Here is a 13496-nt window from a genome sequence, read left to right as displayed (position 1 = left end):
AAGAACTGAAAAGTCTTTGTTGTTATTTATTTTTTAATTTAACTGACATTATATTGCATAAGAATTGTTTGTTGCATAAAAATTTGAAAGAACCTATGTATAAATCTATTTGGGCTGGGTTACTTTTTTAAAGGTAGTTATTTGAAACTTCTTTACATTTCTTTTAAGAATTTTTGGTATGCTCAAATTTTCTACTTCTTCTCAAGTCAATTTTGGCCATTTTTCTTTACATTGAAGTTTATCTGTTTGACTCTGAAGACATCGATAGTCTATCCCTCTCACAACCATCCTTCTTGACTATTGAAAATTACCCTTTATACACTACACTCCCCTGCCCCCCCTGGCTTTGAATATGCTGTTGATTGTCTTAATGAATACCCTGGACATATGTTGTTGGCCTCTCCTGATATGTTCTTATCTCCAAATCCCAGCATTAAGTTCTTCCTCACTGATGAAGTGTTTCCTGTCTATTCCAGCCCTCTCTTCTAAACTCCTCCCCATTTAAAGATTGTATTGATTGGTTTGGTTCTTAGTGATATTATCTTATTACATTATTTGCCAATGACTCATGTATGCTAATCATATATATTTAGAATGTGAATTCTTTATGGCCTGGATTTTTGTCATATTTAAAATTTTTATCTCATATTATCCAGAATGAAATATATTCTGTTCCTAGTGTGAAAAAAAATTGTAGGTACTAAACAAATATTTGTTTGGTTGGTTGATGGACAGTCACAAGTTACGCAGTTTATACTTACATATGCATGTTTATTTTGGGTATCTAAATAATTATATTTAAATAGAAATATACAGGGACAATCTGAGACACTAGGTAAAGCTGGATCACTTTTTTCCAGTTTCTCCCCCTTTACTCAGAACTATTCTGCTGTACCTGCTCTGTGTATGAGACAGTAAAGTTTCTGTTTAAACCAAGAGGGCTTTTTTTTCTCAGTACTTAAACTTTAGACTTTCTCTGCATTTGGAGAAATACATTTTATATGAAAATAATGGCTAAGTTTTAGAGACAAAGAAAATAAAATTTAGTAAAAAGTGCGAGCATACGCAAATTTTTAAATTTCTGTAGACATGTTCCCTCATCTAAGAAGTGGTAATAACATCTATTTCATAGGGATTTTTTTTTGAGGATTAAATAATCATTATATTTGAAATTATTTAAAGATCTAGTCAGCTGTTAGTTATCATAATTAGCTATTCCAAATATGAATAATCAAGTATAAATTATTTACAATATAGACATGGAAAAATAATTTCTAAGATAGTTTCCCCTTTTCTTTATGTTTAGGAAGAACATGCTAAACCCTTCCATGAACTGTATTCACAGCATAGACAACAACAACGTAGAAGAACATTGGGATCTACAATCTTTTCTCCTGTACCCAGCATTCAGTCTAATGCTTATAAGAATGAAAAAGACTCTATTTACAGGTATACACATTGTGTGTTTATATTGAAGTAACTGAAAATTAACTGCATCTAACTTCAAGATACAGGCATTAAGAAAATCTTTAGCCAAGGAATATCAGTATCTAATCATATTACCACATTATTTCACTACTTAATAACATCTGAAGACTCTATAACAAAAATGGTAAAGCTTAGATTCCTTAGTATGGCATATAATATCTTTCCAGTCGTCTATTCTGTCCTTTGCTTATACTGAGTCTAATCACAGCAAACAGTTTATTCCAACTACTGTGTGATTGACCCACTCTGTTCTTTATGCTCAGAACATACTTCTCCTGATAGATTCCTATTCATCTTGAATAGTTGGGACACTTTTAGCTGCAATTAAAAGAAAACTAACTACATATGATTTAGACAAAAAAGATATTTATAATCTCAAATAACAAGAAGTCCATCAGTAAGGCAGCTCCAGGTTAATTCAGGGGTTTAATGATGCCATCAAATATCCAGCTTCTCCATCTTTCCTCAACTTGCCTCTACTGTCTCAGCAACTAGCTTGTCCTCCTAGCCTTGCTGTACAAGATGGTGACCACTATTGAAGATAACTGGTAACAGCACCCACTGAAAAGGAGAAAAGCTCTTTGACCCTTTTTTTCTTTTAAAGATTTATTTTATTATTTTTGGCTGCGTGGGGTCTTAGTTGGAACGCAGGATCTTCATTGAGGCATGTGGGATCTTTCGTTGCGGCATGCAGGCTCTTCCTTGTGGTGCGTGGACTTCTCTCTAGTTGTGGTGTGCGGGTTTTCTCTCTCTAGTTGTGGTGCACAGGCTCCAGGGCTCAAGGGCTCTGTAGTTTGCAGCACACGGGCTCTAGTCGAGGTGTGCAAGCTCAGTAGCTGTGGCACACGGGCTTAGTTGCACTGTGGCATGTGGGATCTTAGTTCCCTGACGAGGGATGGAACCTGCGTCCCCTACATTGTGAGGCAGATTCTTTATCACTGGACCACCAGGGAAGTCCCTCTTTGACCCTTTTGTAAGAATGAGGAAAATGCTCCCCAAAGCCCTCCAGCAGACCTCCCCTGGTGTCTCTTTGGCTAGAATAGCTTCATACACTCATATCTAAAAACCAGTAAATCATTATCAGCTTTTAACACAACCCACAGTATGAAATACTTTTTATATCACAATGATTGATATCTATATCAATATCTATATGTATCTATCAATCTATCTATCTGTGGAGCAGAAGATTCAGATTCATAGACCCCTAATTATTTGTCTTTCTGTTAGTTGAAATTGATTGCAGTATTTTAGTGTTTTGAACAATTGTTACTAAGAATCTATGTGATACACTCTATTCTATTCTACTTTTTAAAATGTTGGTCAGGAGATGCTAAATTGATTTATTGTCTAAATTGATGGGTTGTAGCTCACATTTTGAAAAGCACAGGCTTAGATTATTCCAGGTTCATTCCCTTGATTTAGGAAGGCGCTCAGCCTCCCTTGGAGGACAGGGTTGCTTGGAGAAAAATGAATAGGATCGGAGTTCTGTTAGCAAAAAAGGGGGAAAAAAGACTCTTAAGTAGGCAACCCTCTTTTTAACGCATTATCCTTTAAGTTCTACTCAGATGTCACATCTTCTCTGAAATGTTCCTTGATAGCAGTGGCGGGCTGTTCTATGTGCCCTTATATGTTTTGGCCCCTGACACCTGTCTCATCTCATCTTACTCCACTCTCCTCATCACTGCACTCCAGCAACACTGGCCTTCCAGTGAGCATTCCAAGCTGGTTTCATACTCAGACCTTTACACTTGCTATTCCCCCAGCTCTTCACCTGGCTGTCTCCTTCCCTTTCTCAGATTTCAACTCAAATATCCCCTTCTGAGAGAGGTCTCCCATAGCCACCTTAGATGAAGTATTATGTTTATATTTTTCTGTAATACTTACAAGTAGTTGAAATTATTTTATATATATGTTTTGTTGGTTGGTTTGTTTGTCTTTTGACTATTTCCTCTCTCTAGAGCAGAGCTTCCTAACCAATAAACTGTGGTAATTTTGTGCTCAGAGAGGGTTATAGGTGTGCTGAAATGCTGATCCTTCAACCTTCAAAACTGTGGAGTTGGCCCCATGGTAGCCAGGCTACAAGTGTTCTCAAGTGTTTATCTCAGTGTACTGAACAAAGACTATTAACTAATATGTTTGTCATTATGTGGAAAAGGTTGGGAAACATTGCACTAAGATACAAACTACTTGAGGATAAGAAAAAAACTGAATTTATTGCCAACAGCATGTGTGTCTGGGAACATGTTTAAGAAAGTAGAGAAATGCTGGAGTGGCCAGCAGGCATATTTGGAAGAGTTCTGCCCTGGACACTTTATTCATGCCAGGTGGCAAAGTCTGTTTGGCATGTGCTAACTGACCTCTCTCCATACCAAGTGTTTAACCATTTGAGGCTTCCTACTGGCTAATGATGACTTTACATTTTAGAGAGATTTGGGAATGCCTTTCTTCAACAAAAATCCCCCAAGACCAGTTTTATGTTAGCCAAACATTAGATCCTTGATCTCAGTCTTTTCCAGTTCTATCTTGTTCACTTAAGAAGTTTTTACTGGGCTTCCCTGGTGATGCAGTTGTTGAGAGTCCGCCTGCCAATGCAGGGGACATGGGTTCGTGTCCCGGTCTGGGAGGATCCCACATGCCGCGGAGCAACTAGGCCTGTGAGCCATGGCTGCTGAGCCTGTGCTCCACAACAGGAGAGGCCACAACAGTGAGAGGCCTGCGTACTGCAAAAAAAAAAAAAGAGAAGTTTTTACTGAATAGCTACTACAGATCAAGCACAATACCAAGTACTTTCCATGTTATTTTACATTGAAAAATATTTTATACAAAGTATTTTCTAAATGCCATAATATATATGTGCCTTTTGTGAAAATCTTTTATAATTTCAGCTCAAACTGAAAAAAAAAAACCTAGGGGATCATTTGATTTGGTTGGTCACTTAGAAGATTAAGTTAATAAAAGGTAATTTATTTGATTTTTTTTATTTTATTTTGTTCAAAGATGTTTCTAAGAAGAAGAGTTCTGCCTTTTATTTTCTTGTAGACCAGAATGAATTTATTCTGTCTTATTATGGACATCTAGGCCCGTACTACAATCCAATGACTGTCCTAAGACTGCTCAGCTAGTCACATTCACATTCAGACAAGGTCATACACATGTGACACAAGGTCACATTCAGACCTTGAGCACATGCTCTATCTGCTGCAAGTTCACAGTCAAATGGAGAGGAAGACAATGAAAAATGAATGGAGAGAATACAATTGCATTTTTATAGTAGATACAAATTTAATTACACTACAACATGGATGTGAAAAAAAGGTAGCTTTTTATTTTTATATAATTCTGATACTTCTCAGGAGATCCTCAAACCCTGTGTAATGAAAAAAATTCATATCAATCCATTGTGTTTTAAACTTTGTTTGGAGTAAAAATGCACAGCCTCTTTAGGCTTAACACAGTCTTTCTGTTTCTTTCTACCATGGTGTCTTAGTATATGAGTGAGGGGCTCACTGGACTTTGTGACATTGAGGAAAAGGTACTTGGCCAGGGATCTTGGTCAGTGCCCTTGTACTGCTGACCTCATTCCTAGATGTTCTGTGGCTACTGACATTTGTGCTTCATGAACACATAGTCTATTCTCTCTGAACCTGGATAGGGTCCACTCTCAACTATCACTAGTATGGTAGAACCCATTTAGTTCTTGTCATGTCTTCATCTCTTCTTAGACTGTCTATTTATACCTCACCCAAGTCAAGCCTTTGCTATGGGTCACTGCACCCCTGCAATGACAAGCTTGTTGCAAGCCTAATCTCAGTGTCCATGTCACGTGTGGACCAAGGGAGATCTGGAATGAAAACTATATCCTCTCTCTGCCTAACCACACCATTTCATCCTGATAACAAAGCTAGGGTCACCCTGTGTTGGCAGGAAGCTGCCCTGCAAAGCACTTTCATCCCAGAATCTCAACAAAGGATGTGGCAAATATATCTCTCTTCCTTTGTTGTTCTCCTCAACCTACATAATATACTTCCTCTCCACTCAAAAACCAAAGAGGCACACATACTACGGTCTTGCTTCCAGCCCTGCTTTTGCTATTTTCCCCCACAAACCAAGCAGGAAAGGATGGTCTTGTCAGGTTGAAAGTATGGCAGAGGGTTTGAGGGAGATGTTAGCAGTAGTGATTTTTTTTTTAATTGGGGTATAGCTGTTTTACAATGTTGTGTTAGTTTCTATTGTACAGTGAAGTGGAGTTCCCTGTGCTATACAGCAGGTTCTAATTAGTTATCTATTTTATACATATTAGTGTATATATGTCAATCCCAATTCATCCCACCCACCCCACGCCCCCGCTTTCCCCCCTTGGTGTCCATACATTTGTTCTATAGCAGTAATGACGTTGAGGAATGGGAAAGGCAGACAAGAACAGACAAGCTGAAATCAGCCCTATAAACATTTATGCTGAACTTGTGTTCATTTTCAGAATAAAATCTCCTCCAGAGATGAATGATTTTAGTACAAAAGACAATAAATCCATCAGAAAGGATCAATTAAATGAGTATTCAGTAAGAAAGAAAAGCTTGCCCCCCTTGTGCTTTGAGGATGAACTGAAAAAGTCAAATGCCAAGATAATCGACATTAGTCCAGCAAAGACAGCAACTTCTTACACGGTAATAAAAACATCTACTACTGTTCAGTAAAAATGTGTATTATTACTCCTTGTGGGAATGTCATACTCCAGTGCCCAGAATCTTTGATAAATTCTCCTTCCCTCTTGGCTTCATATTCTGAAGTGACAACAACACAAGTTCTTAGTGTTCTTTTTAGAACCTCCACCCCAAATCTGGGGATTCCTCTGCACCAGCTGAAAATTTTGTGTTTTTCTTTATAAAGAACGATTTATCAAATTTTCTTGATTATAAAAGAAATATAAAGATGGTATTTTTTTTAATGACTGGATTATGTTTCACTTTTCTATCAATCTATTTTAACTATTTCAACCAGAAAATACATTTATTAAAGGCCATCTGGTAGCTCAGAGTCTCTGGGATGCTGGAGAGACAATCTGGCTTGAAAGCTCTCCAATCAGGACTAACCCTGTTACAGCCCCAGGTTGCTCCACTGGGGCCCATGCTGTTGTCACAGATAAAAGTTTACAACTCTGACTCTGGTCAGGGGACACTGTTTCTAAGATCTTTGCCAGTGCTGCCCTTCCGCTAGATATATCTACCACCATCCTCACTAGAATAGTTTTCACAATGCCTACTTTTCAAAATGCTTGCTTTTTCTGAACTGAAGACTGTCTTAGGTGTGTCTGAGTGGCAGAACCTAGGTCACACACCTACGCCCTAACCTCAAGCGAGGCTGATAAAGCGAGTTTTTGCCTCTACCTAAGTGTACTTTGACTCGGAAGGTGGAAAATTCCCTAAGGTATTGATTAGACAGACCAAAAATTTGACAGACCTCTACTCCTATCACTAAATAGGTAACATGGGCATCACCAGTGGATTGCAAAACTAGATCTTTTGTCATTTTTTCAGTGATCGTATGCATTAATATGCCTTTCACACTAAGGACACTAATATACAATGAGATGATCCTAATTTCTTACTCATTAATTATATTTCTAAAAGAAAAGTAGCAATCATTGACTTAAAGTTTACAGACTAAATACTAGTTCTACTCATATTTGATGAGTTTCTGTGGAGTTAATCTTTTTTCCTTACAATGGAAATGTGGAAAAGAGTTCAGTGAGTAGCTCATACATACAGATTTTGCTACTACTGTGATAAAAGTAATCTATTTTTAAGTCAATCTATTACTTCGGCTATTTTATTCCACAGATATATATTGAGCACTTTTTATTGGGCTAAGTATTGTGCTAAATGTTGGGGTATAGTAATGAATATAATTATTTTAAAGAAAATTTTCCACTGTCTGAACTTATTAGGATACTCAGACTGTAATTTTGGCTTATAATCAGTTATATTTCTTTTGATTTTTGACTCAATCCATTTTTTGGTATGCTGCTTATTTCTGGACATGGAAACCTAAGAAATGACAGAACAATGTTCCATCCCACCAACTATCATATTTCCCAGTGACAACACCAAACATAAAGACTTTATATCTCACTCTATTTCAAAAAGGGTTTTAGGAGGCCAAAAGTTCAGATTTTACTCCTAACATCTGAACAGAGTGTCAAGAGAAAGAAGTGTGTCACATACAAGGACATCTTTTTTGTATGTTTAAATACCATTATTGTTTATATTAAAAACTTCTATGTAGTCATTTCTAGAATACTTTACGATTTTATTTTCATGTTTTAAAAATTATAGCCTTCTTGCCTCAATAGACTGATGACGAATACTCTCTTCTTTAATCCACAGGAAGAAAATGATACAAATCCCATAATTTTCCATGAGACTGGATATGTACAAATGTTACTTTTGACAAAAAACAGGCTTCCTCCCCATTCTATGGAAAATGGGAATGGTTACCCATATAAAAGATCAAATATTGTTTTAGAAAGAAATTGTGGAATGCTCAAATCTATAGCTAGAGGTCAATTTACTACTCCTTCCAAACCCAAAAGAACTCTGCCTACAACACAGAAGAAAGCTATACAAGCAGTATCTTTTGAAGTAAGCCGTAGAGTTGTAGATGATAAACTAAGGAAGAAAACTAGCAAGCAGATATTTGAAAACGTATCTTGGAATAAACTTTATAACTTTTCACAGACTTTTTCCAGCCTAACAAAAAAATCTGTGGGTTTCCTTGATAAAACTGTTATTCAAGAAATGAGTGCTAAAACGGCAAATTTGAAAAAACGTTTTCTACAGTAAAAACAATGAGCAAATTGAGTGCCTCGCCTGTCAAATATTGCTCAAAGCCTTCAAAAAATATACTCAAAGTCCATAAAATAAATAATGTAACACCATTGGATGATTTGTTAAACTTGTCAAGTAAAAATTAAGCACCTCATAAAATATTGTTTATACAGCAAAATTTGGGTAACAGGAAGCAAATAAAGTTCCAAGATCACAGAAGAAATCCTTGTCTAAATGGTAATGTTCTAGTGGATGGTAGAAGAAAACAAAGCATAGAAATTGGAATTACAGACCAACAGTGGTATACTATTTTTAGTAAATAAGAGGACAAAATTAGGAAATAATGATCAACAAGAGGAACTAGTTCAGGAATTTCTCTTATCTCAATTAGATCCCTCAATCATCAGCATTCCTACAGTAAAGTAGATTCAGGACCAAGAATGGCACAGACTGACTCTGGAAATTTGCTGTCGGAAGCCAAATAACATCAATAACCTTGCTCCATAATTGGATATCAAACAAGACAAATATACCATTAACTTGATGCATGTGGAATTAATCATTGTAGCAGCATTTTGGATAATCATTAGAAACCAGTATTACATTAGCAATTCATGCAATTAAAAGACTGTAAAATTTCAAATACCTTTTTGTTAGTAAACATTGGAACTTCTTTACTATATAATGCCTTTACCAAGTATAACTTTGACTTTTTTCTGAATTGCTAAATAATTTAAAAGAATAATTTATCTTTAATAAGATAAATAATTTTGGCAGCAAATCCTTAAAGGATTAAAAGTTCTAAATATATTATTATATTGCTATTTTATCTACTCATTAACTTCTCATGAACCCAAACACTATAAAGACGGAATTCACCTTAGAAACAAGTTGCATTTGAAGAGTTCATTGGCAATCCGCTAGTTTAAGGACTTTGAAAAAAAAAAATCTTAACTGTTAGTACTCGAGGAGAAGTAGGTTAATTAGAAGCATTTCAGTTAAAGGAAGGTTTTGGAGGTCTTTTGGAAACTTTCCTGGGTAAGGAGGTAAACTTGTTCAGGCTTCTCTGTTTCCACTGACTGGAGGTTTTCTTTATTGTGCGTCATCAGTGTTACTCTTGGACATCTTTTCACAGTAGAGGCAGATTTTGGCTCTCAAATAGGATGACAAGTAGAGAAAATGGAGATGAAGGAAAGATAGTGTAACTGGAGACTTTGTAAATGAGGGAAGAGCAAGAGAAAAAGGGTTCAAGATAAGGTGGTGGGTTCAGGTATGTAGGAAGTAGTAGGGTGGAAACACACAAGCTTTCCCTGGCTCTTTACCTTTCTTTTTGTTACTGGCTGGGGAGGAGAAGCAGCAGCTGCAGCAACTCAAAGTCATGAAGTCCTCTTTCTTCCTTTCCGGAAAACAGGGATTGACCCTCTTGCTCTCTTTGCTTGCTCTTATCCACTCTCCCCCTACCTCTACCCCACCCCCATATTCACTCCTCCCCTGCTCACTGCAAAGCAAAATAGTTTCCCTAACTACCCTGCTGGCTCAGAAGAGAAAACACAGACTCTTCTTAACCACTAACAATAAAAATGACAAGAAAGAGAAAATATACCTAATAATAGCCCAAGTAATGACGGTAGGGTTTCCTGATATTCAGTACAAGAGAAACAGGTGTAGGCCCTGGGTTTGGGCAGTTATGAGTAAACTTGGGCAAATAATGTAAACTGAGTCTCACTTTTCCGTATCCCTGCCTTAAGATGAGGACAACAATACCTTATTTTACTGTATTATCATTTTTAAGATTAAAACAACAGTGTGGAGTATCTTGAGTATGGTAAGCATTCATTTAAATTTCCCTTTTTATTCCCATCCTTTCTCCTGCTCTTAGTGTAAGCATAACATCTTAAAAGATGTTCCCCCAAGTGTCTTACTACCATCTTTTCTAAATTAAATGCTAAACCTAACTACAATCAGTGTCCAGACTTCAGCCCAAAGTAGACTCAAATTAGAACTGAGGATTTTGTGTGTTATTTTTGGAAGTTTCTGCTGGAACTTGTGAGTTTTATCCTTTAGAAAGGCACTAAATCAACTTAAAAATTCCATTTGGCTGAGATTGGCCATTGACATAGCTGGACAGCAGGGAGCAGTGGATTCTGGGAAGATGGTGACATAAACTCAGCACCTTTCTCTTCCACTCTCAGATTTAATCTATTATCTCCTCAGCCAAATAGATGCTGGCATCTGCAAGACGTGGGGTGCAAGATTAGACATGGTTTCTATTCTGATGCTGAGATCTGAATATGGCCCTAGAAACCAGTCTCTGAGTTAGAAGGTAATAATGGAAGTTGTGCTGTATCCAGGGACTAGCTAGCATTTGGGATCTGTGGATTACCCAGGGAAAGGTTGTCTTTGGTCCTGTGTAAGTAAGTGTTCCTGGTCTCATTGGTCCCCAGGAGACCAACAAGGAAACTGTAAACCTATGAACAAACTGGGAAGTCAGAGGTCCATGAATTTTCCTTCAGATGCCTCTACAGAGGTCGTGTTCTGCTTGCTCTTATAGTACCAGTCCATAATGGGCAGGATTTTACCTTCTACCATTTACACAACTGTGGTCACTAGATATTGCAAAAAACAGACCTGAGCTTCCCTGAGCCAACTAAGAAAAACAACAAGCCATCTAAAGGGGCACAGCAAGTAGACGGTGGCCAGCCAGGCAGGATGTAATGGAGAAAAGGGCAAAATTATGAGACTTGCCAGAGGTTTCACCTAGGGATGGGGAGGAATAAGCAAACATAGTAATTTTGTAGGATTAACAGTCAGAAAAAAATCTGAAAAAATAAAGTTTTTTCCTGTTTGCTTATCCTGCCAAGTCCTGCTCATTCAGCAATCAGCTATTAAATAAATAGAACAGTTAAAGATGCTAGAGGAGACAGGGATAATTTGACAAGAAAAATAATAAAAGCACTTAAGTTGATTCAAGTGCAGCACGGACACCCCCCCACACACACTCATTACACTATTTTTTATAAAACACTGGTTGTATGTATTACTCTCAATTGTAATCTGAATTGATAGAAGAGTTAACTGTTACCTGAATAGAAAATATAAGAAGACTTCCAAAATAAGGAGAAATGGAATTAATTAAAAAATGTATGGAAAATGAGAAAGAACAAACATAATATCATAAAAACATTGATATCAAGTATCTGTCATACTACATTTGAACTGGTTGAATTTTCTCTTTAAGAAACAGAGACTCTCAGACTGAGTTAAAAATAACACTTAACTATACAATCAGCTCTCTGTATCCATGAGTTCTACATCTGTGGATTCAACCAACCACAGATAGAAAGTAGTCCAAAAAAAAAAAGAATTCTGGAAAATACCAAAAACCAAAACTTGAATTTGCCTAGAACCAGCAACTAGTTACATTTACACTGTATTTATAAATATTTACATAGCATTTACATTGTATTAGGTATTATAAGTGATCTAGAGATTATTTAAACTATATGGGAGGATGTGTATAGGTTTTATACAAATACTACTCCATTTTATATAAGGAACTTGAGCATGATGGATTTTGGTATCTGTTGGGGGCCTTGGAACCAATCCCCTGTGGATACAAACAGATGACTGTATACTGTTTATAAGAAATATCATTAAAGCAATAAAGAAAGCTTGAAAATAAAGGAGTGAAGATGGAGATATCAGACTAATGAAACAAAAAGAGATTGGAGTGGCATTATTAATATCAGATGTTAAAATTTAGGATTAGAAACAATAAATAAGACAAAGAAGGACCTTATGCCTTATGTAATAATGAAAACACAATATCTGAAAAAGATATAACAGCATCTTTGGTGCACTATATATGTACCAAACAACAGAACAGTTAGTTATATAAAGCAAAGGCTATTGGAAATCTCAGGAGAACTTAAAAAACATAAAATTATTGTGGAAGACCTCAATTCACCTCTTTCAGAGTTAAACAGGTAAAAAAGAAGTATGAATATGGAGTAATTATATAATGCAATTAATAAAATTGATGTAGTGGATATAAACCCCGTTTCATTGTTTCTTTGAAACAGAGAAAATAAATTTTTGACTTTGTCCATAGAAAATGGATTATGTGCGAGGCTACACAAAAACACTTAACTTTTTTTTTAAATGAATGTAGAGACCTTTTAAAAAAATAACCCAATAAAAAGAAAACAAAATTAAACAGAATCCAAATATATTAACTATTTAAAAATAAAGAAAGGATAAAGAAGAAATCAAAACTCAAACTATAAGGTGAAAAATAATGAAAAGGAAGCCACTTCATTTCAAAGCTTATGGAACAACAGCAAAAGCTGGTTTAAAAGAAAAGTGTAGGTCTTATTTTTCTTTCCTCTCTCTCACCCTTCTCCTCCTTCCCATCCTCCCGTCCCCCTCCTCCTCCTCCTCCTTCTTCTTCATTTCTACCTTCTTCCTTCTTCCTCTTTCTTTCTTCTTAGTGAAAAGAGTTCAGTGAAAAGGATCCCGAGGTTCTTATTTTGGAAAACAGAAAACATATAAAACAAACCAAAAGCAATTATGAGTAAGACATTAATACAGATAAACATTAAAAATACTTTAGAAATAAAAATACAGTATAAAAAATAGATAAAAGCAAAAGTTGTTGTTTTGTGTGTTTGTTTTTAAAACACACTAAAATGGATAAGCTCTTCTCAAACCTGATTTAAGGGAAAGGAGCAAAAAAAGCACTATAAGATTATGAATGAGAAAAGAAACAACCATAGACGTAGGAGCGAGCAAAAGAATCATAGGAAATATTACAGGCAAATTTATGCCAACACATTTGAAAGTCTAAAAAAAAAAAAGGTTAATTTCATATCAAAAAAGAAATGCCCAGAATTGACCCCTAGGAATGGATATTTTGAATAAACCAACTTCCTAGAAGACAGTGACAAGCACCAGGACTAAATGAGTTCAAAAATAATTTTTCTTATTTTCTTATTGAAGCCAGTGTGGTAAGTAGAATTTCAAAGATGTCTCTCCAAGATTCTTGATCCTTATTTTTCAAACACTAGATACAGTTGTGAATGGACTTTGTAAATGGGTTTAAGTTTATTAACCATCTGACCTCAAATATGGAGATTATTTGGAATTATTGGTGGGCCTGATGTAATCACATGATCCCTTAGG

General features: G+C 36.1%; 1 protein-coding gene across 1 annotated transcript in view; it reads left to right on the top strand.

Moving 5' to 3' along the window:
* C1H1orf141 (chromosome 1 C1orf141 homolog) overlaps positions 1-8461 on the top strand; it is a 36800-nt gene extending 28339 nt beyond the window's left edge. Inside the window, 4 exon segments of the mRNA XM_060004980.1 lie at positions 4377-4449; positions 5969-6155; positions 7875-8295; positions 8298-8461. Of these exon segments, the coding sequence (XP_059860963.1) occupies positions 4377-4449; positions 5969-6155; positions 7875-8295; positions 8298-8461 (845 nt within the window).
* The last annotated feature ends 5035 nt before the right edge of the window (positions 8462-13496 follow it).

This window comes from Delphinus delphis, chromosome 1 (genome assembly GCF_949987515.2).
Source record: "Delphinus delphis chromosome 1, mDelDel1.2, whole genome shotgun sequence".
NCBI lineage: Eukaryota > Metazoa > Chordata > Mammalia > Artiodactyla > Delphinidae > Delphinus > Delphinus delphis.
Note: the sequence above shows the minus strand (reverse complement) of the source record. Positions and strands in the feature narration are given on the sequence as shown.